Genomic DNA, 26003 nt, shown 5'->3' on the forward strand with positions numbered 1-26003 from the left:
GTATTCGGTGATAAAAAAAAAAAAAAAAACAGACCCTGCTGCAAGTTGTGCAGTGAAATTTGTCAAATGTGCCACCATACCTAGCAATGTTAAGTATGGATATCAACAGCTCCGATGTTTTGTTTTCAAGACTTCACCAAAATGGCAAAATTTACTACATAGGCCTGTGAACAAGCATGTTAACCTACTAGTACTGCCATGTCCAACAACATGCCATTATACATTTTTATCAGCATATTCTCAATGCAGCACTACCAAAATTGCATGATATATTATTTGCATGGCAAGTGAGACAGAACTCACAACAAACAGCTAGAGAATCATTTCCATGAGAAACGTATAGAGTTAAACCTCAGTTTAACGAAACCCGATTTTACAAAACGTTTTATTTAGCGAACAACTACTGATTCTTCAATGCATATTCATACAGCCTAACAGGTTCAAAACTTTGAAGCACTGAAATGAACTCAAGTCTTGCCCAATTTAACGAAATTTGGGGCGACTGCGCGAAAAATAAGGTATACCAAGAATACGGACTACATTGAGCTGTTAGGATCGTTTACCACTCCCATAAAGGCATACAAGATGCACTCATGGGATTGCTGTCTACAATAAGTATGTACGCAGACAATAATTACATCTATTCTTGCTTTTGATAAGTATATGTCATTTGCACGAGTGTTTTAAGCATTTTCAATGAGTTTTCGAATTAACAAGGTCATTTCAAGCTTCATTCACTTCATTAAATCAAGATTTAACTATACGATAAAATTTGGATCAACTGATGATTTGGTTTTTTTGTACTGTGAATTGATGCACCACAAAGTATCACATTTTCTTGAATCTAAGTGCCCTCCCATCATTTTCAGGATGGTGTGCAGAACTTGAAAAATTGTTCGTATATGAGTGCAAGCATCCCTTTGATAATGAAAATGAAGTGTCACTGTTCAAGCCAATGCTGCGATGAAGTCTTGCAAGAAGTGAAGCATCGAAAAAAAAAGGCCAATGGAATGGGAGAACGAGTGCGGGATGCCAATAATCAACAGGACCAGCAGCTTGAGCAGTGGCACAAATTCCTAGCAGAGAGCAGAAAACAAAAAATCTATTTATGGGGGTTCGTCGTCTCAAAGTAACACACGTGGCTATGGGAGATGCTGTATCGAGGAGCTCCACATTAATTTCGACAAGCTCTTCAACATGCACCTAAATCTAAGATCACAAGCGCTTTTTGCATTCTGCTTAGAATACAACAGCTGCAGGCAAAAATTGAAGCCGCAACATGTGTACCGCAGCAGAACACCCTAGCCAGTGAACTACTGCAGTGTGATGGCAAGTGACGGCATGGCCGACTGAAAGATGAAGGAATTTAGTTCATGACAATCAGTAGTTTACCCAGCAGAGGTCAATTTCTTTTTTTCGTTTAACATGACCTTTGAGTGCTGAATTTTGAGTTCTTCCGTGAACGTTTCTAACATAGTTTATTTGTTTCAAACCTACGCGCACTCTCCCACTTTAATTGCCAGAGTCACGAAAAATAAATTGGTGCCGACTCGAGAAAACACGTAATGCCACTGTAACGCACGCAGCCTATTCAGTGACTGAGCACTGTCTAAGCTCAGTCACCGAGCCTAGACAGTGACTGAGAAACTGTCACGCCCTCTCTTGCGGTGTTGGACACTAGTGTCATGGAACTTATGAAGGCTTGTTTGTGTTGATTAACAGTGGCAGATGCAGCAGCATCCTGTGGTGAAATAATCAACGTTGAGTTGATCTCAAGGAAGCAATCTACACTGTCCAGAAAAATGGATCTTGATGTATTTATTTGGTTTAACATCCCGAAACAACAGTGGAGCTACGAAGATACTGTAGTCTAGGGCTCCGTATTAATTTAGACTACCGAGAGTTCCTTAAAAGGAGCATTGATACACAGTTTCAAAGCTGTACAAACTTTACCAAGCACTTGTAACAAATGAAAGGATGACACTTAGCAAGTATGAAGATTAGAAAATATAAGCCATTTTAACATACTACTAAAGTTGGTCTAGAAATTAATGGCGGGCCTAGCATCGGCACTATCATGAAATTACAACATAAAGCAAAATTCGCTAACGTTGAGTAGCAATAAGGCTGCACATGGCGATAACACTTACAAAAAAAAAAAAAATTAAGCGTGTCCCACGCATTTTTTCTGACTGCGTATGGCAGTCGCAGTGATGACAGGAACAGCGTGAGCCAGTGTATTGTGAAGTCATGGCGCATCCACCTCCTAAGCACATAATCTGGCTCGCAGAAACAAGTATTACAGTAAATTATTTAGGGCTATCCAACGTTTTCCAGTATGTTTTCTAGGGCTCGGATTTTCATTTAATAAATATTATTATTTAATAATAACCTAATGCAAGAACATAAAGTTGAAAATGTCACGTCAGTACTATGTAATTGTGCGCCCACTATAATGCTAGGTACCTGGGCGTTTTTATGTAATACCGATTGAAATGTGGTTTCCTGGTATCAAACCCACTCAGCAACAGACTAGCTGCAACAGTGACTGAGCCACCATGGAAGGTAACACTCATATTCAGTAAATGGCTTTAGCAAGATAAGCAACGATTAACTTTCAACGACCATCGTTATTGCACGGGCTTTACCTGCATAACAGTGACGCGTTTTCTTTTTCGCAACTACGCAACTTTTCAAAATGTCTTTTTTGGTTACCTCTCACGAAAACACGCCTTCTACACATTCACACATGTAATGGCAATTCATAATGCACAAGCCACTACACCTGTCACGCAATCCGCGATTCTCATTCCCTAGACTTGGCGACAACACATTCACATTATTAAGATTCTTTCTGACCAAACAAACTTCCGTCCAACCGTTGACTAAAACGACGAAAACCAAGTCTCTGTGCGTCCTACATTGGCCACGAGTATCAGTAATCACGTGTCCAGTGTCTTAAGCGACGGTGATACTTCCTTTCTAGCACCGTGTTAGGCACAAAGCTTTTGTCTTTGAGCCTGTCAACTTGCGTCACATCCCGCTGCGAGTCCAACTCGTGCAGCAGTCGCTCCTTGCGCTCTTCATCGACGCTCGTCTTCTTGTTGGGCGTGCGTCGGTCAGAGACGAGGCCCTCGATGTTGTAGCCGATGACGCCGACGATGACAGCCACCGGGAAGGTGATGTACGGCGCATAAACGCGGAGTGCGGCGTACAGGGCCGGTAGGACCATGATCGCACGTCAGCTACAGAAGGTACCACTGCAAAGGAGCCGAGGCAATGGCGGGGCATGAAAGATTCGATGCTAAGGGCGAATTCCTCACAGCGCTGGTCGGCGACACCATGAATTTAAGCTACTTCAGCTGTTCTAGCTCGGCAGTGTAGTGCGTCTCGCTTCCTTCCAAGTACTAGATGTAAACAGTCTGCATCTAAGATAAGGCCACGACTTACTGAGTAGGTCGCGGATAAGGCACACACTATCAAACTCCGCTAGCAGACGACAATTATTACGCGAAAGTTCAACAGGACTTGGCGAAGCTTCCGAGAAGAGCCAGAGCGCACATCATCATGCAAGTGCAAATTTGAATAAACAAGGGCAACGGGCAAAATATAGTGGGAGCATTGTACAGACTTACGCGTGACTCGTCCACCGTCCAATATGCGTTGTAAAAAAGCAACGTGGCTTTCTGCGTACTCGTAACTTTTACACAAAAACAAGTTATGCCGCGCAATGAAAGCAGACCGACCTCCAAGTCCGCCCGGCACCGCTTTCTTGCATGGTGATGGTTATCAGCGTTTATTTTTTTGTACAAGTAAATAAAGCGCTCACTACACTCATTAGATGCTATACATAGTATAAAAATATAGCTATAACTTTTTTACTTTATAAAAAGCGCAGTTCTTGTTTGAAAAGTTACTTGGCTTTGCGATCAGTTGATTTACGTATCAAGTCAAGCTAAGATTGTAAACGTGCCAATGGCTACAGGGGCTGCGTTTGCGCGCTTCTGATATGTACCGCCTGCCGACTCTTTTATTTAAAACGTTATATTTGCTTAGGTTAACTACGTAGCTGCAACAATGTCAACTGTACGAGTTAATTTGTCGGCAGACGTGTACATGGTATGCCTGAGCCATGCGCTTTCTACGGAGAAGGAAGAGGTCATGGGACTCCTCATCGGAGAGGTAACGCTAACCCCGAGTTTCGGATTGCTTGTCAACTTTCACGAATGGCTGTTAAAACACGAGGAAACCCGCGATTTTCACGCCGTTTGTTGTTGGTTTGCGCAATTTCTCAGATCGACGAAACGAAGGTGGCTCACATATCGGCGGTGATCCTGCTGCGAAGATCCGACAAGCGAAAAGACCGCGTCGAAATTTCACCTGAGCAACTCTCGGACGCTTCTACACAGGCCGAGGTGCGTGTGTGTGTGTGTGCGGCGCTTTTGTACTACAAGGCGGCGGTTTTTCTTTGAATCACTGCGGTATGGCATTCGTCCTTCTTTTTCGTCTTCTTATGCCACTATCTTTGCTCTGTTTTAGACGCTTGCGATCAACTTGAGGAAACCGATGAGGGTGTTAGGCTGGTACCACTCTCACCCGCACATCACTGTATGGCCATCGCACGTAGGTGAGTGCAACCTTCCCCTTACCCACTTCTGCAAATAGCCCTCGAGCCACCATTTAAATGTACTCTCTCTCTCTGTGTGTGTGTGTGTGGGGGGGGGGGGGGGGGGGGGCGGACAGGAGAATTCAGGGGCTCGGTGTTTTGTTACTTACAACCACATGATGTAATCGGACAGTGAAGCCAGAGAAAGCAAATTATTCGTTGCGTTTAATTGAAATGTATAGATGTAACGTAGTACAGATGGAATGTGTCTGAAAGCAGAGGGAGATGAATAAAGCTTGTGTTCGGGCGACCGTGCACGCTAGCCTATGTGTCACATAAATAATAAAAGGAAAATGAAAGTAGGGTAAAAGATTCCTAATGCCATACCTACATCTTCCGCATTACGCGTGCAGTGCTTTGCCAATTAAGCTACTGCAGCAGCCTTCTCACTTTTGGGGGTATTTGTGTATGTTCACTAGTAGCCCTGGCAGTGTTGGCTATGCCGCTTTGTTTGTGTGTGTTTAAATGTCATGTTGGCTTTTGAGTTTATAACTTTTTCATGCTAAATCGACATGCAGATGTCCAGACCCAAGCCATATATCAGATGATGGACGAAGGGTTTGTTGGTCTCATATTTTCGGTATTCAGCGAAGACGCAACCTCTAAGGTGAGCCACCGGGTGCCCCACTCGATGACATGTTAGTTTTTCTTAAGATGCTCTTCTTCAGGCTTCTTGCAATTGATAATGCGGTTGATGCATTGATGATGGGTGAAGAAAAAGCTAATCACTTCAGTTTTCCTTTCACACTTGTGCTGCCAAAACCTGTGTTACCTTTCTGTCCTGAAATGCCGCAACCGACTGCACAGTTCTGTCTGTCAATAGTGCAATGACTGTGACACCTTACACGCAAGATGTCAATGTGCAGATGCTGTAATTTGAAAGTGCGCATTATTATTATTTTTTTATAACCATAATTGTTACAGCAAGAGCAAATGACAATGTGCCCTGCATGCATGCGAAGACCCGCCTAGTTGGCTGGAAAACTGTCAGAACATTGCATTGCAGAGGCCTCTAGGGATGTGGAATATTGCAGCAAACTAAGAAAATGTGTGACCTGTAGACCCAAATGAAATTAAAGCCTACTTGAGCAGGCATTACTTAACGTCTTTATAACTAAGTGCTTGGGGCCTCCGAAATCATTTGTTATAAAGGTCACTTCGTTGTAAAGGTTCGCACACCGCACTGCTCACAATAGAACCGGGACAGACTTATTCTTTCGTTATACAGGTCATTTCATTGTAAAGGCGCTCGACTGTACTGACTATTCAGGTGGACAAACATTTACAATATATCCCACATATAGAAAGCGACCGTATGGTTTGCTTAGCTTGAATAAACATTCACTTCAGTGATGGATATCTTAAGTCCATTCAATTTCAGTCAAGTAATGCTAATTAAGCTGTCCAATACTTATAGCACCATTCATACTAATAAATGTGCTAATTTGACATCGCTAGTGTGCACTGGAAAGCAAGTTCAGGTGAAGAAAGCTTAAAATTTTTCACGTACACAAGCGTTTCACATTTTGGAATGAACGCCAATGCAGCTGAACCAGGTCCAAGTCACGTGCTTCCAGTCTGTCAACCAGGCCAGCAACGGTGAACCACAGAGGTGAGCTTCTTTATGAGCCCTTTATGAGGATTCTAATTGGCGATGTTATTTGCAACACAGTCCTTGAATCATCATTAATTGCAGGGTTAGCCTTGGATTCTTGAAGGGTCCCGGAATCGGCGTACCATTAGCAAAGCCTTGCATGGGCCCAGGGGCGTAGCCAGGGGGTCAAACACTGTGCACGTGCCCCCCCCCCCCCCCCCCCCGCACTCCCTGAAAAAAAAGTAAAATTCCTGGCTACACCACTGATTGGTACTATGTTTCACAACTCGGACACACTGATTTACCAGGAGCACGAGAGTGTGCTTGTTGTCAAGTCGCCTACAAGGGTGGTGGACGGGAAGTTATCATGCATGCAAAACTGCTATGGTTCATCAAGCACCAAAGAGAAAAGGAAAAAATAGTTCTAGAAACACGCAATAAGCAAAACAGAGTAAAAAAAATTTACAGTGAGCACTTTTTTCCAGTCAGATCTGAAACTTCGAACTCTAATATTTTGAGCAGGCACACAACTTTGACGACAAGGTGAAGCCAAGTTTTATTTTTGTCGCTAAGTGGAGGCACATCGGGCAATTATTTCCCATAGATTGGCATCCGGAGACGACACCCAGCGTTCGAAGTGGTGCTTCGACGTTGATGTGACTGAACAACTTCAGTTTGCAGATTGTTTGTGCTTGCTTGTGAACGCACAATACTAATAATCAAGTCCCATGCACACATACTCAGCAGAGCACACATGTTTGGACACGCATAATAAGATGCGTGATGCAACCGTTGTGTCACACATAGGTATGTCGCCTCTTCCAGGTATGTGCGAATGGAAATCCCCCTGCACATTGTGCCCAGCCTGCACATCAGCAACGCCTGCCTAGATGCCCTCGTGCGACTGCCCGAGATTCTCTGCCAGGAGGAGCAGGACATGTACAGCATGACTAAGCAGGTGCCGGGTTTAGACCTTCTCACCAGAATGCACAACAACTCAGGTGAGTGCACAGATTTTTACTGCCAGGTTGACTCTTACAAAATGTACAGTGATGGAGCAGAATCGAAGAGGTCACGTGACCAGGAGAGAATGAGAGCCGCACCAGGGGAAGGCAGGTCACGTGACCAGCAGAGGGGGAGAGGCAGGCTGGGGGAGAAGGCGACCAATCAGAGGGCGCGCGCTGGAGGAGGGGTCAGGGAGGAAGCGATGCGGCCGCTTGGCTGGCCCGAACGGCGCTACTTGTGGGGGGTGGGACGCGATCGTGCCCCATTCCCCGCAATCGCACGATAGCGCTGAAATAATGGCGCTATCACACGGTTGTTTTTGTATTTCGCGAGCTTTCTTTAAAAGCAATTATACATGAAGCTCCTTCAATAGTACTTAGCTGCAAACACTTCAGTCGGCCATTTTTGAATTTGATCTACAACTTTCGTATTGAAACTTTCTTGGTGAAGCCAATATTTAAAAAGTTAGGCAATTAATTATTACAAATTAATTGAATTTGCAAAATGAAAAAAATACCACAGACTAAGACACACAATCCCCAACACTACTGAGTTGGTTTGAGCCTCCTAGCACACTCCGTCGTTTTTAAAACATTGGCTACATTTAGCTGGGACACCCTGTATACAGCACTGGGGTCGTGTTATTGTAGCAATGCCTTCAACTCGATTCTATGCCACTTCCACTTTTATCATCCACGGCCAGCTGATCTGATTGACAACGCGGGCGGAGCGTTGCTCTGAACACTAAAGTGCAAAAAGGAATAGCATCGGAAAAGGCATCGCTAAGAAATTGTGGCCCTGCCATCACTGAAATTCTAAAATAACGGCTATTATGCTTACATTGCCAAATTTTTTTTAAATGAAACTGCAACAGTCCAAAAGATAAACTTCGCACCATGACATTTTAGGGAAACATAGGTTTAGCTGGCATTGTTTAATTTGCATTGACCTCGATAACTGTCATCTAGAGATAATCATTGTAAGATAACAAATAAAGGATGGTATCCAAGCCATACGTGCTCGCTCATAAGAGGCTTGATTTTATTGCTGTTCATAAACTTGCATGTCTTTCGAGTTCCCTGTTCAACATCTTCCGACAAAAGTTAATGTTGTCGTGACCCGCTAGCACTCCATATTCATCTGAGCCATGACCAGTGCCGCCAATAGTTGGGCAACGGTGCAATGCAGAGAAGTGCACTTGCAAATTAGGAAAAAGGTTTGTACTGCAGTACCTCGTGCGTGCAAGTGATTTTGTCTTGTTCTAGTCTTCGTCAAGGCTCTGTGCAACATTGCGGAATCTGTGAGCGGTCCACTGCTCCAGAGCCTGGAGAACCGGTTGCGGCAGAACCGAGACAAGATCGAGAGGATGCGTGCCGAGAAGGAAGAACTCCTGCAAAAGATAGCACTGGCCGAGGCCTGCGCATCTGCTCAGGCTCACCTCAAGAGTACAGCCCAGCCACTGGAGACAAAGCAGTGATGCATACATGCCCTGTACACTAGGAATGGATGACACGCCGATGTGAACTTTGGAGACATAAAGCTTTTTCTTTTGTTTTTCTGTGTGCTCATCTGGAATGCTCATTTGATTTGGGGAGACTCTATAGGTTAGAAACGTGTTAAGAGGCCGGTGATAGCACTGCCTCAGGGTTACCGAGCATGGTTCTGCTTGGGCATAAACAGACGGGCTGATAAACTATATAGCTATCGTGTAACAGGGCAGTGACATTTGCTGGATGTACTCTGTGTGAGAGTTGCAGCAGACTGCAGCTGGCCAGAGCAATGCGTGTTATGAATAATGTTTACTTCAGAAACATCTGCACAGAAAGATGTGCATAATGAATCGATATAGCTGCAGATCAACAACAATGTATTGGTTGTCGTTACAATAATTAAAAAACAATCTAAGCCTTCTAAGGCATCAATGCTCATACATACTACTTCACACTTTATGCGGTTTTTGCTTGTGTGCACAGTCTTAATTATTGTCTTTACACAACAGTTTTATATAGGCATACAAAATGCTGATACACTCAGTACAATTTAAATTACATTCTTTAACCTTTTCCGATTCAGATATTGTTTTTGGAATCATCAATATCATATCATGTATCATTATTGTGCAGCAGAAAATAGAGAAAAAAAAATTTAGTGCAGTTTTTCATAATACATTGAAGCCTTTAACGAACTCTACACGTTAGTATCACGTTAGCAAGCAGTTTGTTGCTTATGAAATTCTGAAATTTACAGCCGTAGGTGTGTGAATTAGGCTTGCATGCCCCCAAAGTCATGTAGGCGGCCTTAGGTGGCACTAGGCTCCAGAGGTGCAGCTGAAAGGCAACAGTGTACTTTACCACACTGTGTGGACATTTTCAAAATTTTAAGAATAGCTGATGGTGTGTGTGGTACCAAGTCTAGATAAATTATGTGGCCAGAGTTGCTGGAACTGCGATTTCTTACTCTAGCTTTCACTTCACGGTCGGACATACCTTGCGAGGATTGTTATTACAACAGGAATTATCGCACCAGAAGGCGTTCACGATGCCTAGTGTTCTGTAATCCCTGCCACGGAAGTCACTTGGGCTACAAAGAGTCAAGGATGGTCAATGTCTCGTAATCCATGCTATGTTTTTTGGCAACTACAGTTATACAAACTATGCATAGCACCCTGGGTCACCTAACTTGACAGGCATGCAGGCAAGACATACTAGGACAGCTACAGAGCCCTCTCTCAGCAATGTATGCTTACCCATTCCTGTATCTCACCCCTGCTCCTCGGGGAGCTGGAACTCGTACTGCCTCAAAACTTTTAAACATTTAAATTGCACTCAAGAGTACACATGTATGAGGTTAGAACAACCAATGTTTGTTTCACACCAGTTGTTGCCTCAGAGTGAAATTTGTGAGCTTGCTATGCAAAACTGAAATGGGCATCTGTAGACCAGGATATTTTGCTCTCGCACTCGCATTTGGAGGAAGTGTACTTAATCTCGTTGCCACAGTTAGTGTGGCCTGCGCTGTAACTGTGGGTTTATGACTGAGAGGCACCTGCCGTGGCGGCTTAGTGGCATTAGTGCTTGCAAATATCTGTCAAACCGGCTATCCGGTTTAACTGGAGCCGGTTTTCAAGAAACGAATATTCATGATATCTAGTTTAAATAACTGGTTAGGCGGATATTTGAATATTCGGTGTTTAAAAAAGGCGCAAGGTAAGGTTTCCTGATAATGGGTTTGCATGAGCGGTTGCAACAATAACTACAAATATAAGAATACAAGAGAGAAAGAGAGGTAATTTCAGCACAAGTATAGAAAAATATCCGCACACTACAGTGGAATGTCGTTCATATGATCTTCACGGGAACAAGAAAATAAAGGGTACCATCCGAAAATCGTATCATGCAAAGTATTATCCAACCAAATCGTACTATCAGGGAAAAAAAATTATCCCGAAAAACGTATCATGCAAAATCGTACCAACGAGGTTCCAATGTATTAACCGAATAACTGATCCCTCTGGTTATCCGGTTTTCAAGTTCGATTAACCGGTTTTTCTGCAAAACTGGTTTGATGTTTCTGTACTAGTGACAATGGTGTTGCGATGCTAAGCACAAGGTCGTGGGATCAAATCCTGGCTACAGTGGCTGCATTTCGATGGGGGCGAAATGCAATTAATGCCTGTGTGCCAGGCCCTGGGTGCATGCCAAAGGAACCCCAGTTGATCAAAATTAATCCGGAGTCACCGACAACGACGTGCCCCATAATCAAATCGTGATTTCGACAAGTAAAACCTCGACTTTTTTTTTTTTTTTGTAACTACCATGACAAGTAAACATTAGCGGCAATCATGTTAAATAAAAGATACAGGCTCGGCAGGCTTGAGCCAATGACTGCACCAAGCAGCCTGCGATGTGCCCGTTCACATGGCCTAGCAACTCCAGTCGTATACAACTGAACGAATGTTTACATAAGTAAAGCTCAAGTTTAGTCTTCACTTGAATGCCAGTGAGCACTGTTTTCACCTTGTGCCTCTGCAAGTGGGCAAATTCGTCCCAACCTTTATTATTATTTCCGAGGCTTTGAGCATGATGCTACACGCAGCTGCGATGCTACAAGTGTATGCCAATCCCCATGTCATAACTGCTTAGCACAGTAACAGAGGCCGCATGCTGTCACAGTTATTCACCTTGCCAGTTCCCAAAGTCCCTGGAAAAAGATAGCTGCCACCTGAAAATGCTGCAAGTTCCAGTCTATATTCCGCGACAATTTGAAAACGCAGTGGCAAAGACAGTACTGTCCAACTTAAGAACTTGTACTAAAGTGCCAGCTGATTACATTCGATAATTTACGTGACACTGCTGTGAAGGAGAACTCCCTGTATCAGCGTTCTTTGCAAAGTATGTTTTGTAACCCGGTGTTGTGGGCATAGGTTGTACAGTCCAACCTCGATATAACGAACTTTGATTTAACGAAATTCGCGATATGAAGGACTACTTTTATTTCCCGATCTTAGTTCTATTGAATTAACGAAACCTCGATATAATGAATTTTTTCGCTGCAAGTACGATTTGTTATATTGAGGTTTGACTGTACTGAATTCTTGTGTTATCACTGTGTATAGTTTGAAAGAATGCATTTAATTACATCTAAACATTCTCTTACTGTACATCCTCTGATTTGGAAGGCTAACTATATCGCATTGCAGTATTTAAAATAGCAATTTATATTAACAGTGAGCATACACGGGAAGCTCAATGTGCAACCAACATTTCAGCAAGAAGACTTGTCAAAGGCAAAAGTTCTTTTGGAGTGTTCAGGATCATAGGAGATTCTCTGTGCAGTGTCATTTTCCAAGTGAGAGAGGGTGACATGCGAACATGTTCTTGGACAACTATTACACATCACATCAGAATATGGCTCTCTCTCCTAAAGCTACAATGACTGTGGTTCTGCTTTCCTTGTACAGAGGTCTTCCATATGTAACAAATAACACATCTATGTACAGTATATATGTATTATATTTAGGGCTGTGCAAATGTTCAAAAGCGTTCCATTTCTATGTAAAGCTTCGGAACTGGTATTTCGTGAAATTGTGACCACCAGCTAGACTATAAGCTTCTTCCATGCCTAGAGACCACTCTTCACGGAACTCAAGGTCGTTAAAGAGGTCGGCGCAGCTTCACCACTTGCTGCAGCCACACGACACCCAAGTGAACACATTGACTCGAACTAGGAGCTCTACGTTTCTCAAAGTATATGTACACTTGTTTTGCTACTTGTCTTGAGCTCTGCGTGCCTTTCCTTAGCCACACTTAAACTCAGAAAGTGTTTTTACTGCAATCCGATTGTGCCCTAGCCATGCAAGTGCCTAGCCATGCAAGACAAGCTTTCAGCGAAAGCTGCCTAGTGAACACTTGCGTGTCGAAACAAGTAATGGCAAATGGCGCGGCAGAACAGAAATGTCAAACCGTAAACTGCTTTTCTTCGTGACAAAGCTAAGCACGGCACGAAAGACGAGAACACAGAAAGACAAACACGGGGCGACAGTCAGCAATGTCTCAGTCTTTCTTTCTGTGTCCTTGTAGCACTTAATTCAATGCTGCATTGGTTTTGCCATCAATTATCAACTTGCCCTAGCCCATCCACCCTCATCTGCTCTTCTCAATTTGTAGGCTGTCTGTTATGGCGTTGTCATCAGTAAGAAAAGTTTTGAAGCAGGTTTTAAATGGTTTCATCAGAATCAATGGCTAGAGCAGCGATATTTGCATTGGGACACAGAAAGCCACTTAGCATTGAGACATTTTCACAAATACAGTCAAACCAAGATATAAAGAATTACCGAGTATAACAAAGTAAACTTAACACGTGTCTAGACGATATTACTAAGTAACAGATGTATGCTTTGTGGGGGAGCACACGCTGCCACCTTCTCCCGCGGGCGCTCGCCCGTCGCCGGCGCACGGAGCGCCCGCGACAGCAGCCGGGTGGACATCTCGCGCGCGCGCTGCGGGAGCCGGGCGAACACGGGAGAAATGCACTTTGCCCTCTCCCGGTTCTCGCTCGCCTCTCGCGACGCGCGTGCCGCGCGGGAAGAGGGAAAGTATCCGGCGGGCGAGGAGGACACTCCCCTCGCGGAAAGGCAAAAAGGCATAAAAGAGCGCGACCGAGAGACCCCCGGTCTCTCTGACCTCAGCCTGGACGGAATTTACCTGCTGAAAGCCGTGAGTGACCTCGTTCGCGTGACTACCACACGCGACGAGGCAAGCCTATTTTATTAGTTGTTATACAGAGCGGACTTCCCTCTACAAGTGTGTTTTATTGCTGACAGCAATAAACGTTGTTGAGTTGACTCGCTGGTCGCCTTATTCGCCCGAACCCTACGTAGCTGCGATTACACGCGCTACGGGTTGGGGAAGACCCCCACAGCTTATAATTAACATCTGATATAAGGAAAGTTTTCTTGTCTCATAAGCCCGCCTGGGTCTCAAACGCTCTTTGTACCATGAATGATACACTCATCCATAGGTTACAGGCTTTGGCAAACCACTGAACAGCCTGGTAACCACAAAAATTTCTGCGCAGCAATTAGACGCAAAGTAGCACAAGAGATTAATGAGGACATTTTATTTACAGCTTCCAACAACACTTGCACATAAATGTTTTGGAATATCACCAGAGTTGGACAGGTTCCAAATGGACAGGCAGCGTGGACAAAACTGACTTGCCTTCTGTTTTTTTTTTTTTTTCTGCAGGTCTTGATTTTTAAAGATTGATAACGTGAATGAAAATTATGAAAAGCAGTATTTGTGACATGCTTTCAGTCAAATCAAATGTCATTTTGCCACAAAAACCTTTACTGCAAAAGCAATGAAAAAAAATAAAAAATGTTTGCTGAATCAAACAGCCGCATGCACAATTTGCTACTCGCGCCAGCCACAAAAAGCTGAGGCAACCATTGAGTAGAGTGGAAAAAGTTCATCACTGGGCTTCATCTAATTCATTTAGGTTGCCTTGACATTTGCACGTGTGGCATGACATCTATTTTTAATATGCTAACAAATCAAGGCTGTCGGCGAAAAAAAAAATGCTACCATTATTGTGGTGCATGTCACGGACCCAGTCGTTGCACACTAGGACACTTCGAAGCAGACGATGCAAAATGGGAGACCAGTAAAAATGTGCGAATTAGTATCCAGATGCTCCAGCACGCCATTCCCTCCACAAACAGTCATGGCAGTCTGGTACTTTCAAAGTCATGTCCCAAGTATGTTCCCATCCCGAACACGAGCGCATCACACAAAGTCGGCACACAATCCACCACCCATCGTAGTTATCCGACACGGCGCGTGGCGGGGAGTGCACAGCAGCATTTCAGAGTCAAGCAAATTTCCTCTCCTGCCTTTGGTCGGGACGCAGGCCACACACACACAGTTCTCGACTCAGAACAGGATGGCCCCGAAGCCAAACGTTCGCTTCATGCTGTCCCAATAGTGGCGCTGCCAGCCGTCGCGTGTGCGGTCCGCCTCTCCCTGCGGGACCCCGTCCTGCGTCAGTGTTACCTCGGTGCAGTCCGACTTCTGCTCAATGTCGATGGTCACGTCGGAGTAGTGACTCTGGGGCCAGCTGCCAAACCGCCACTGCATGCGGATCTTCTTGTCTGGGATCTGTGCAAAACGCGCAAGTTGCTTTTTTTAGAGTGACAGCTCTCGGAGAGTATACATTCAGCTGGCTCCTACCATGCTCCAACTTGGTTTCTAGTGATGTAAGCCTTTCGAAGGCAAAAGAACATCTGCCCAAACCGAACATACAGCTGCTTCCAGAGTAATCTGTGGAATCGCATAACACAAATCCTGTCAGATCTTGGCCACACTCTCAGCTCAAAGGTGAGAGCACCTCTGAGTGAACTGCACTCTGAATGAATCAGGTGAATGTATTCTAAGCATTTGATTTCGACTAGCCAAATGTAAAGCACACCACTAAAAAGCTTTGAAGTGTTGAGAAGTGACCAGTCAGATGTACCGTTACATTTATGCGCAACATATCGCTTATAATTTAGTCTTCACAAGCTGCAGTCTAGACTTACACATTTGGGGAAGCAGGACCTTTGTATCAGATTTGACAACTTGCACAACTTCTACTTTTTTTTTCATAGATAAAAGAGAAAGTTCAGGACGTATGTCATCTGTGTCTGCTTCACAGCATTGCAGCAATCATTGGCAGCAGTTTCACCTAGGCTCCGAGTAAATTGCTCGTGCCAGTCATAAACCCCAAGCTTAGGGTCACGGTTGTGGCACATTCTCATAACAGCAAGTCATAAGATGCACATGCTCAGCTAGAACTGCAAGTTAATCTGCAGTGTACACCAAGACTTCACAATTTCTTTTTCACATCTAGCACTTCTTCAAACAGGCATTAAAATATACAAACACACATTCAACCAATATATAAAGAAATATTTAAGACCAGTGCAAACACAACTGTGCCCTTGTGTCTGTCCCTTCACGTATTTTTGTCCCCTGGATTTGTGCACAAAAGCCCACCATTTGGTTTGACTTTCCAGCTGATTTCGTGGCGTACACAAGTGTAACACTTTGCAGACACAATTGTCACCGCACAATATACGTGCTGCGCTAATATGTGTTCAATGCCCAAACCTATGATGTTTAGGATTGAGAACACTCACTAGCTCGAGGAAGGTTCCGCTGACGTTGCCTCCAAATAGTTCGAATTTTCCTCCTTTCTGCACTTCCAAAACACATGGGCTTTGGCTGAATGCCTGCACCATCTGCGTAGCCACAGAAAGAATAAAAGACAAAGTGTTGTCAATACATGCACATTTTGCTCGTTAACAGAGTACCGACACATATATTCAAAGTTGTAGAAACCCTACCACACACTTCTCACCACGTAAAAAGATGAAGGTTGGGAAAAAACTCGACACTTTTGTTGACCTCGAAATTGCCACACGTGGTGCCATCAACATTATTGCGACATCATGACACAAAGCAAAATTTGCCGACGTCGTGTAGCAATAAAAATTGTAATTGTTGTCAGGTTTAAAACCCCTAAACTGCACAGTGGGTTCTGAGGGACGTTGTAGTGGAGGGCTCTGTATTAATTCTGACCATCTGGGGCTCTTTAATGTGCACTTAAATCTAAGCACACGAGCGTCCTTGCATTCCGCCCCCATCAAAATTCAGCTGACGTGGCCGGGAATCAAGCCTGCGATCTGCACAGTGCCCAAAATCCACACAATGACATAGCCACTGAGGTGAGTTTGCAGCAATAAGGCCATATTCCAATTCACACTGATCATGCAACGCCGCAGGGAGCTATGCAACTGGTGCGGTCGTAGACGTCTCAATCGGGGCGTTTCGCACTGCAGTTGTATTAGAACGGCAACACCTTCCGTGGAATAACTACTTCTTATGTTACAACTTGTGGACGCTAGCTTACATCAAATCACATATTATTTGGGCACGTCTGTGCTGCCCATATGCGACGCACTTTGTTTTGGTCGCGAGGAAAAGTAGCCTGCTACAGACGCCGTGGGCCGCAGAAATATGTCACTCGGCTTGTTCTGTCATAAAAAAGTTAGGAATTTTGACCACCTGGAAGGGGCGGATCCGGAGGTTTTTTCTGAGGGGGTGGTCAGCTTCTGTCAATGATGATGGATGATTGATCGTAGCCTTTCTTATTTACCGAAATTTACCGTTTTTTGCTCACGATAAAACCCGCGTTTATATGGATAGAGCAACACCTGTAGCCCTCAGTGTTGGGCTAAGAAGCTCAGGCGTTGAGCACCCGATCGCGGGATCAAATCCCGGCCACGGCGGCCGCATTCGATGGAGGCGAAATGCAAAAACGCCCGTGTTCTTGCGTTGTAGTGCAGGTGAGAGAACCCCAGGTGGTCAAAATTAATCCGGAGCCTTCTAACGGCGTGCCTCATAATCAGATTGGTTTTGGCACGTACTCCGAGCTTATAGGAAAAGGACGTTACAATACAGCCATGCGCTTGGCGGCTGCGCCTGATAATACAGGGTGTTCAAAACTAAGCTTTATGGTTTTCTTAAAATTAGGCACTGGGAGGCACGCGAAGACCACCTTTGCAAATAAGTTATATGGCTAAGGGGGCACAAAGTCAGATGATAATTATCGCTGTGAGCAGCCCAATTAACTAAAATTGAACAATTATTTTTGGTTGACTGCAGTAAGTGCGTATGTTTGTATTGAAAACTTAGAGACAGTCGTGTTTCTAAACAGTATCAGTCGGAAGAATTATTCTAACGTGTCCGTGCTCCGAGATATCCGACTCCAAATTTCAATTGTCGTACTGCGCAGAATAATCGAGTCGACGCGAGAGCGATTTATGCTTTGCGTTGCTGTGGAAGGGAGGCATTTTGGACATTTTTATGGCATTGACATCTTGATGGGTGAAACGTTGTCATGAGATTTGTGCATGACAACATCAAACTTAAAGCGGCAGTATGAAATATTCGTTAGCATAGCTAAAAAGGTTTCTGCTGTTAATGGTGCAGTTGTTGCTCTTGATTTCAATAAAACTTACAATACTTGGAAATCAGCAGTCACTTTATTTGCGTAGCCCAGACAAGGACCATGCCCGGTCGTCTAGTCACCAATACGCATGCGTACTGCCCTCCGGCTTCTCCGCTCGCGCCATTATTTCGGCATATATAGCAGCTGCCGCCATCTTTACAGGCTGCGCGGTCGCGTGTTACGACAGCGGTTACGGGTTCTTAGATTTTTTTTTTTTTTTAAATTTCGCCAGCCGTGAGGGGAAGGTGGACAGTTAATATCTTTGCCAATGCCTCCGCCCCGTTGTCAGACTAAACGCCGCACGCAACAGCCGCGTCACATCAGGGAGGAACTTTGCGCCGATCCTCACTCTCTTGCATGCGTAATTATGCGAACGACAATTAAAATTTGGAGTTGTATATCTCGGAGCACAGACACGCTAGAAGAATTCTTCCAAGTGAAACTGTGTAGAAACACGACTGCCTCTGACTTTTGAATACAAACATACGCACTTACTGCAGTGGATATAAAAAGTTAATTATTCAATTTGGTTAATTGGGCTGCTGACAGCGATAATTATCATCTCACTTTGTGTCCGCCTGGCCACATAACTTATTTGCGCAGGTGGTCTGCATGTGCCTCCCAGTGCATAATTTTAAGAAAGCCATAAAGCTGAATTTTGAACACCCGGTATATCTAGCCTGTATTGTTTCTTAAAATAAAATTTGGGATGATGTGTTGCAGGTTCGTTATAAATGCGTAAGCGCGGGTCCGTCTTTGGAATTATATTGGGGCACCTTGATTTCCTTAAGGAGATTCTTTGTGTTCGGCTGAGACACCTTCGTTTGCATTGGAGCTCCAACGCGGCAACCACTACGCTGGTTGTTTACAATATGCGAATCACCGCGTATGAAGACTCACGACGCCACCTACAAGAATAACGATGTGGCGTAGTAGCTGAGAGCGCAAGCCAGCGTCTTCATGTTTTGTCTCCCATGCGACGTCATCCTTTTACACAAGGCGCGCATCTGCTCCCGTTTCTCTAACCACGCAACGCCATCCTAGGCCCGCGCGCTGGCATTGGCCGCTGACATCACGCTCCTCCACTTCGCAGCCGCGGCTCGACGCTTCGCCCCGCTTCGCGAGAACTGCCACTCAGATAAACGGATCCGGCGGGTTTGCGCCTCCTATGCTTAATGTACGACAATAAAACTGCGAAGTTACAATGAAAAACTTGTAGCATACGAACGGTACTGTGCTCGTACTCGATATTGTCAACGTGTAACTGTGATCACAATGAGTGCTACAGTTAAAAAAAAAGTTGCCTATGAGTAGTTCTTAGTTTAGCTGTTAGTTCTTATTATTTATATATGAACACTTCAGCAAGAGATCTCTTTCATTAAGCAGGTTGGTCGCGGAACCGATGACAGCCAAGGAGGCAACCGTTGACACCCCCAAGGGGAAACTAAGTTATCAGGCGCGAAGGCGCTCGAGCGGACCTTGGCGTGCTTGGCAAAAGGGACGTCCCCTCGTTCATTCGACGCCACCGACGGGACGAGTAAGGCACGGCAGGCGCCAGGAGGTCCAAGGTGTTCGTGAGAAAAAATAACTACGGCAACCTCGCGACACCACACTCCTACGGAATACAACGAAGCTTGTGAGCGAGCTAGCTTTACTTCTACATGGCTGATACCACTGGTACTCGCGAAAAATATTTTTGAAGAATGCTGGTGGCCATTTTTTTTTCGACAGGGGGACATCCCCCTGTCAGCGAGGGGGCGATGCAGAAATCTGAGGGGGGGGGGGGGGGGGGGGGTCAGGGCATCCGGACATCCCCCCTGGATCCGCGCCTGCATGGTATTATGCCTTATGGCCCATGTTGGCCCACCTTATGGCCCATGTTGCAATTTACAAATTCTAGCCGTGGAGTGCGGATCCACATTGAACTAAATCTCAGGCTGACACCATGTGTCGAGATATTTTTAATTCTCTAACTTTGCGGAGAAATACATTGGCGTGCCAGTCACTTTCTCAACGAACCGTCGTTTTATGCACCAAAACACAAAAGTATGAAAACAAAAATTATGGTATTTTACGTGCCAAAACCACGATCTGATTATGAGGCACGCCGTAGTGGAGGACTCTGGAGTAATTAATTTAGACTACCTGGGGTACTTTATAACGTGCACGTAAATCTAAGCATACGGGTGTTCTAGCATTTCGCCCCATCGAAATGCAGCCGCCGTGGCCGTGATTTGATCCCGCGACCTCATGCTTAGCAGTCCAACACCATAGCCACTAAACAAACACGGCGGGTAAGCGCAAAAGTAACTGGAACGCCAATGCATTTCTCCGCAATGTTCGGGAATATCTGGAAACTGGTGCCATGCTGAGAATTAGTTCCAGTGCATCCGCCTTGCGAATTCCACGGCTAGAATTTGTAAATTGCAACACGGGCCATAAGTTAATATGTTAGAAACCTAATTGGTGATTTTTTAATTAGTCGATTATGCATTTAGATTTTTTGTGCAAGTAATGTCCACCTCTTCGAGTAGACCAGCTCATGAACTAGAATTGTGCTATCTGCCACAGGCAACCTTTAAAATTTTGTTGAAAGTGTTTGCTGAAACACCCCGAATTTATGGCCTCTGCACGCAAGATGCAATGTTTCCATCCCTAATGCGTAAATGTTGTAAATAACTAGAAGAGCTTTTTTTTCTTTTATTTTGTCGCCAGTCGTTAGCATTGCCTACTGGAAAGAGAATCAATATTGCGACACATATCCCTCACGTGCTTTTCACACGCCGTTTCTGCAGGTTTTTTCAGGGTCAAAGGACGCGAACTCGGTCGCGCACACGGATATGAAGTTCGCGTCGCGCTTTTGTATATTTTTTTCTTTCCAGCGCGCTCCGACTGCCATTCTCGGGCCTGCGCGACGAAAGTGCTGTACGCACAAACGGATCAAACGTGTTAGGGACAAGAACTTCGTTGTGATGGCATGCTGCTGCGCCTTAAGTTGCCGCAACCGACAAGGCGAGCGCAAAAGGCTTTTTTGTTTACCATCCGGCGTGCGCAAAGGCTTGCTGCACACTTGATATTTGCGCCGTCTCGCATCGTCGCGTTGCTACTTCCAAAACGGCATTATTAAGACCAGTTACTGACTGACGAAGCAAAATCGCGCCTCAAAGAACGTCTCCGCAGGGCGCGATCGAAGTTTTCCTCTGATTTCCTCTGGTAGCGCGTTAGCTGTCGTCTGCCACGGCAGGCCCGACGCAGGCGGCGCCACTGTCGATATCGCGCCTCGATCGCGCTAGTCGCGCCGAGCGCGATAGTGGAACGGAGGAGGAGGGAAGTGGATGGCGCTACCTTTTATATATAGGGGCTTTAATCATATTAAAGCCCCTATATATAAAAGGTAGCGCCATCCACTTCCCTCCTCCTCCGTTCCACTAAGGGCTCCGTTCCAAGGGCTGCATAAATGCAGCCCTTGGAAGCGTGGCTGTATGGCTGAGTGGCTACAGCGTTCGCTTTGGGATCATGCGTACGCTGATTCGAATCCCGCCCGGGCTAGTAATTTTGTTTTTTTTAATATCACGCTTTTCTTTTTTTTTCCTCTCTGTTTGCCAGCGCGGTCGCTTGAACCCCGGTGCCACAGCCGCAGCCGTGGTGCCGGGCACCGACGCGATGCGGCGGTCGTTGGGGTGTTGCGGAGCACAGCGTAGCAACACCCCAAATAAAAAAGTACTGCTCCAGTTGGGTAGACTGCTCCCTCCCTGATAGTGAGATTATATTTGGATCATCAAAACAGTGATGCGTTTATAACACCACCGATCCCAACAGCAGGCTAGTCACCACCCAGCCCAGCGAACGCCTCCGTTCCAACGGCGGCGGCTAGAAACATGGTACGCGCGAGCGGCGCAGCGTCAGTGGTCAAACGCTGTACCTATTAGCATTTGGAAATGGCCGCGATGCGGCCATGGGCCTAATCCACTTCGATCGCAGCGCCGCCACAGCATTTTTCCACATCTGGCGCCTAACTGCAAAGCATGCGCCGCCCAAGCCGCTCGTCCCACTCGACCGTATTCTAGTACACTTTAGCCACACCGACCACTTATCTACAGCTACTGTAACTTATCAGTGTTATCACTTGCCGCGCTAGGCACGGCGCGGTAGCAACACAAAAGGGCAGCGCTGCTTGTGGCGCTGCATTCCGGCAACTTAAACATTGTATCAGGTTCACACGTGCTTCAGCAGTCATCTGTGAAAAAAGGCACCTTTGAAAGTCTTTCAATGACATCTTTTCCGAACCGTCATGTTCCCGAAAATAATATATGCGTTGAGTAGAGGTTTATTGGCGGTGTCCTCCAAGGACGCTACGAGTTCAAGGAACGGCGAGGCAGCGTGGGGCACCATCTCCAAGGACACCAGAGACTAGCAGCGCGAGCAGAGCGGGCAGCACGTTGGCAATGCCACTGGACGGAGGCGCGTCTTCTTCACAATCGCCCCCGCAGAAAAAGAGCCATCCTGGCGACCTAAAAGGTTGGAGGCAGAGGGTCATAGTAGGGCTTGAGACGCGCCATATGGACGAGGCCACGTCCATGCCGACGCATGTCGTCAGATGGAGATGGATACTTGAACAGACGGAGAGTCAGGTGGATAGTTGAACACCTGCTCTAACAGATCGCTTCCGCTTCACTGTAGGGTTCATACGTTATCTGTGAAACAAGGTTACTTCGAAAGTCTTTCAATTACATTTTTTCCGAACCGTCATGTTCTCAAAAAATTATATATGCAATGACAACGCAGGAATCAAGAAGGTGAAAACAGATCCAGTGCCACCACTTGTGTGATTTGTGATCCACGTCATATTGTCCTTTCATCTGGTTGAACCTATCTATGAAGTTCATGTTCTTGTTGTAGTCGTGAAGTGCACCAGGGCAGTTTACCTTAGTGATGGTTCAGTCTTTCTCTTTTCTGTTTACTTGGACTTCGTTAATGGCGCTGTAGAAGTTTGATAACAAGTGCATGACCAGTCCACTTGTCTCTGCACTTGAGGCAACAGAGCTTGTCGTTGCTCACCGAGTAGTCAGTTTTTTCTCTCTTCCTTGTCTCGTCAGATTCTAGCTTAGGCAAGTGCTTCCTGCTTGCATTTACTGTGCCCCAAGCATATATCCCGGATTCTGCAAGATCTTTCAGCAGGCAGTAACTGGTAAAATATTTGTCAAAGAATATGTGGTGGTGCTTTCCAGCCAAGTCTTCACATGGTGTCTTTACAACACGTGCACCCAACTCCCTTTGAACTCGGTTGTTAGACCTACCAGTGTAAATTTTGAAATATTATATTGTAGCCAGTTCTGGCACACAGCATCCAAACTTTAGAGCCCCTTTTCACCGGCTTTTTTGCCATATACTGTTTCGAAGAACTTCGGCCTTTGAATTTGATCTTGCATTCATCAATGGGCAAATATTTGTCGGATGATAGTGCTCAGCAATGGTTCTGGAAACTTCCAACAGAAGTGGGCGTACCTTATGCAGCTTGTCAAAGGTGGCATCGTCCCACTCTGGCTGCAGAGCATTGTCATTTAGATGGAGATGGGATAGGAGCCAGCCAAATCTATTCACAGTCATGACTTCTGATATAAATGGGTCGTTCAATCAGGAGCGCTGCTCCAATAGTCACGATAGCTCGGACTCCTTTTAAGCTCAATCAACAAATTGAGCCCCAAGAATGCATGCATTTCTTTGTCCGTTGTTGGAACATAGTGTTTGTTTTCTTGCTGCACGTAAAGATTCGTTTCAAAAACAATCTTTTGAATCGACTCAGGCGTCCACAAAAAGGCTAAAAATGCCAAAAGGAGTAACACTGTTGATGGCAAGAATGTCAATTGGCAGTCCACAGTCAGATGAAAATAGTAGTGGTGGAGACATCCGATACTTTGTACTCGACACGAGAACCTTTTGAACTGTGATGGCAGAATCTTCATCTGTTTCAGTGTCAGATGCCTCACTGGCACTTTCGGTTACATGTGGAATCGCGGATTTGTCGTCAGACAAGTGATCGCGGATATCCTCTTCTGGGTCATAATTGCTATCGCTCGAGCTGTTGCCTCCAGCATAAATGTCAGCGTCAGACGGCATATCTTCATATCAAACTGAAAGAAACGTTTTGAACATCACATTTGATTTTATGTTGACTTTCACTTGTACAATATGGGACCCCACCTGTAACCCCTTTCATGCATGGGGGTCAGTGTAGGTGACCACCACAATAAAAATTGTAAAACAGCATCAAGTTGATCCACAGCGTACTTAACTCCTGCGCTATGTCTCACATCCGAAAAAGGTTCAGTGGAAGTTCACATACCTTTGCGCCCGTAGAAACTTTCAAGGTCCAGTGTGGCAACCGGCATGCTGGTCTATAAGGCTGTTGCTTGACAATAAAAACGCTCCCTGTACAACTAGTACCATCTCGCACACTTTCTGAGAAGACTAAAGAGGAAAAATAAAAACTTGTTTGCTGGCTAAACAAATACAGTGGAACCTTGTTGATACGATTCTGCGTAATACGTTTTTCGGGATGATACTTTTCTTTTTTCCCCGATAATACGGTTTAGTTGGATAATACGTTGGATGATACAATTTTTTCGGATGATACGCTTTATTTTCCAGTTCCTGTTAGATCGTATCAACGAGATTCCACTATTTAGGTGGCACTGAGAAAAAAACTTGAATTGGTGGTCAGCAACGCTGACCACAGTGGAAGAGTTAACAGCATATGAGAACACTTGTGCCACCTGATACAGCAGAACACCCTGCAGCACAGTCAGTATCTATAGATCTTTAATGAAACTCTAGTTCCACATGGCTGTTCACCTAATTTACAGTATCATGGTGCTGTGTTCTCTTGTGTCTGCTCAAGTAATCAGCCTGTGCAAAAGTCTTGGCGCAGACGGCACAACAGTACAGTCCCCAGTCACATTTATGAATGCTCAGGTGTTGCTTCATGGCACTCTTCAGTGAGAAGCTTTGAGGGCATGAAGGCCATTGTCATGGCGTCTCGCCTGTGTGGGTGTGCAGGTGGGTATTCAGGTGAGTCTTTCGTGAGAAGCTCCGAGAGCAAGAAGGGCACTGAAACGGCTTCTCGCCTGTATGAGTGTGCATGTGTTTCTTCATGTTGGACTTGCGTGAAAAGACACGAGGGCAAGAAGGGCATTGAAATGGCTTCTCGATGCCTGTGTGGTTGCGCAGGTGGTCTTGCATACTGGACTTACGCGAGAAGCTTTGAGGGCATGAAGGGCACTGCCATGGCTTCTCACCTGTGTGGGTGCGCAGATGGACTTTCAGGTTGGTTTTTCGTGAGAAGACCCGAGAGCAAGAAGGGCACTGAAACGGCTTCTCGCCTGTGTGGGTGCGCAGGTGGGCTTCCAGGTGGGCTTTTCGTGAGAAAACCCGAGAGCAAGAAGGGCACTGAAACGGCTTCTCACCTGTGTGGGTGCGCAGGTGGGCTTTCAAGCTGAACTTATGCAAGAAGCTTTGAGAGCATGAAGGGCACTGAAACGGCTTCTCGCCTGTGTGGGTGCGCAGATGGTAATTCATGCTGGACTTATGCAAGAAGCTTTGAGAGCATGAAGGGCACTGCCATGTCTTCTCGCCTGTGTGGGTGCGCAGATGGTCTTTCATGCTGCACTTATGCGAGAAGCTTTGAGAGCATGAAGGGCACTGCCATGGCTTCTCACCTGTATGGGTGCGCAGGTGATCTTTCAGGTGGGTCTTTCGTGAGAAAACCCAAGGGCAAGAAGGGCACTGAAATGGCTTCTCGCCTGTGTGGGTGCACAGGTGGTTATTCAGATGGGTCGTTTGTGAGAAGCTCCGAGAGCATGAAGGGCACTGTAATGGATTCTCCCTTGTATGGGTTTGCAGGTGTTCCTTGAGCTTGGACCTTTGTGAGAAGCTCTGAAGGCATGAAGGACAGTGAAATGGCCGCTCACCCGTGTGGACGCACAAGTGTCTCTTCAGGGTGTCTCTTCTTGAGAAGCTCCGTGGGCACAAATGACACTTAAACAGACGTTCGGCAGTATGGACCCTGGCATGTGCTTCGACAGGAACACGTTTATCACCCTCGCAGTCACAGAGATGATCTTGGTGGAGGCATGCCTGCTGTGAATTGTCACTGCTGGCTGTTGATGCAAAATTAGAGGACCTTGATGC

The 26003-nt window shown here is 45.5% G+C and overlaps 5 protein-coding genes and 1 long non-coding RNA gene across 8 annotated transcripts in view; 2 read left to right on the forward strand and 4 right to left on the reverse strand.

Moving 5' to 3' along the window:
- The window catches only part of LOC119453144 (zinc finger protein 425-like), a 204268-nt gene that overhangs the window by 75805 nt on the left and 102460 nt on the right, over positions 1-26003 (reverse strand). The window lies entirely within an intron of this gene.
- Positions 1-26003, reverse strand: part of LOC119453142 (zinc finger protein 709-like) — a 193547-nt gene that overhangs the window by 68642 nt on the left and 98902 nt on the right. The gene's annotated exons all lie outside the window — the stretch shown is intronic.
- The window catches only part of LOC125945570 (uncharacterized), a 125197-nt gene that overhangs the window by 58966 nt on the left and 40228 nt on the right, over positions 1-26003 (forward strand). The gene's annotated exons all lie outside the window — the stretch shown is intronic.
- On the reverse strand, positions 2811-3762 carry LOC119453149 (small integral membrane protein 12-like). The gene is given in 3 exon segments (XM_037715159.2): positions 2811-2977; positions 2980-3260; positions 3636-3762. Coding segments are annotated over 2 exon segments (288 nt in total). The 5' UTR covers positions 3233-3260; positions 3636-3762; the 3' UTR covers positions 2811-2942.
- On the forward strand, positions 3970-8823 carry LOC119453145 (lys-63-specific deubiquitinase BRCC36). Its single transcript, XM_037715154.2, has 7 exons — positions 3970-4182; positions 4296-4415; positions 4540-4627; positions 5185-5273; positions 6214-6278; positions 7086-7261; positions 8531-8823. Exons 1-7 carry the CDS (start codon positions 4078-4080, stop codon positions 8740-8742), a joined length of 855 nt encoding a protein of 284 aa, XP_037571082.1. The 5' UTR covers positions 3970-4077; the 3' UTR covers positions 8743-8823.
- LOC119453148 (activator of 90 kDa heat shock protein ATPase homolog 1-like) lies at positions 13869-16094 on the reverse strand. The gene is made up of 2 exons (XM_037715158.2): positions 15943-16094; positions 13869-14923 (listed from the first exon to the last, which is right to left on the reverse strand). Exons 1-2 carry the CDS (start codon positions 16042-16044, stop codon positions 14699-14701), a joined length of 327 nt encoding a protein of 108 aa, XP_037571086.1. The 5' UTR covers positions 16045-16094; the 3' UTR covers positions 13869-14698.

Source organism: Dermacentor silvarum, chromosome 5 (assembly GCF_013339745.2).
Source record: "Dermacentor silvarum isolate Dsil-2018 chromosome 5, BIME_Dsil_1.4, whole genome shotgun sequence".
NCBI lineage: Eukaryota > Metazoa > Arthropoda > Arachnida > Ixodida > Ixodidae > Dermacentor > Dermacentor silvarum.

What these genes read in the sequence shown, in the direction of transcription:
- LOC119453145 (XM_037715154.2), top strand. Translation starts at nt 4,078, where the DNA reads ATGTCAACTGTACGAGTTAATTTGTCGGCAGACGTGTACATGGTATGC. An exon ending in ACGCTTCTACACAGGCCGAG is followed by an intron (nt 4,416 to 4,539) that starts GTGCGTGTGTGT and finishes GCTCTGTTTTAG; the next exon opens with ACGCTTGCGATCAACTTGAG. An exon ending in TGTATGGCCATCGCACGTAG is followed by an intron (nt 4,628 to 5,184) that starts GTGAGTGCAACC and finishes ATCGACATGCAG; the next exon opens with ATGTCCAGACCCAAGCCATA.
- LOC119453148 (XM_037715158.2), bottom strand. Translation starts at nt 16,044, where the DNA reads ATGGTGCAGGCATTCAGCCAAAGCCCATGTGTTTTGGAAGTGCAGAAA. An exon ending in GCGGAACCTTCCTCGAGCTA is followed by an intron (nt 14,924 to 15,942) that starts GTGAGTGTTCTC and finishes CGTTTTGCACAG; the next exon opens with ATCCCAGACAAGAAGATCCG.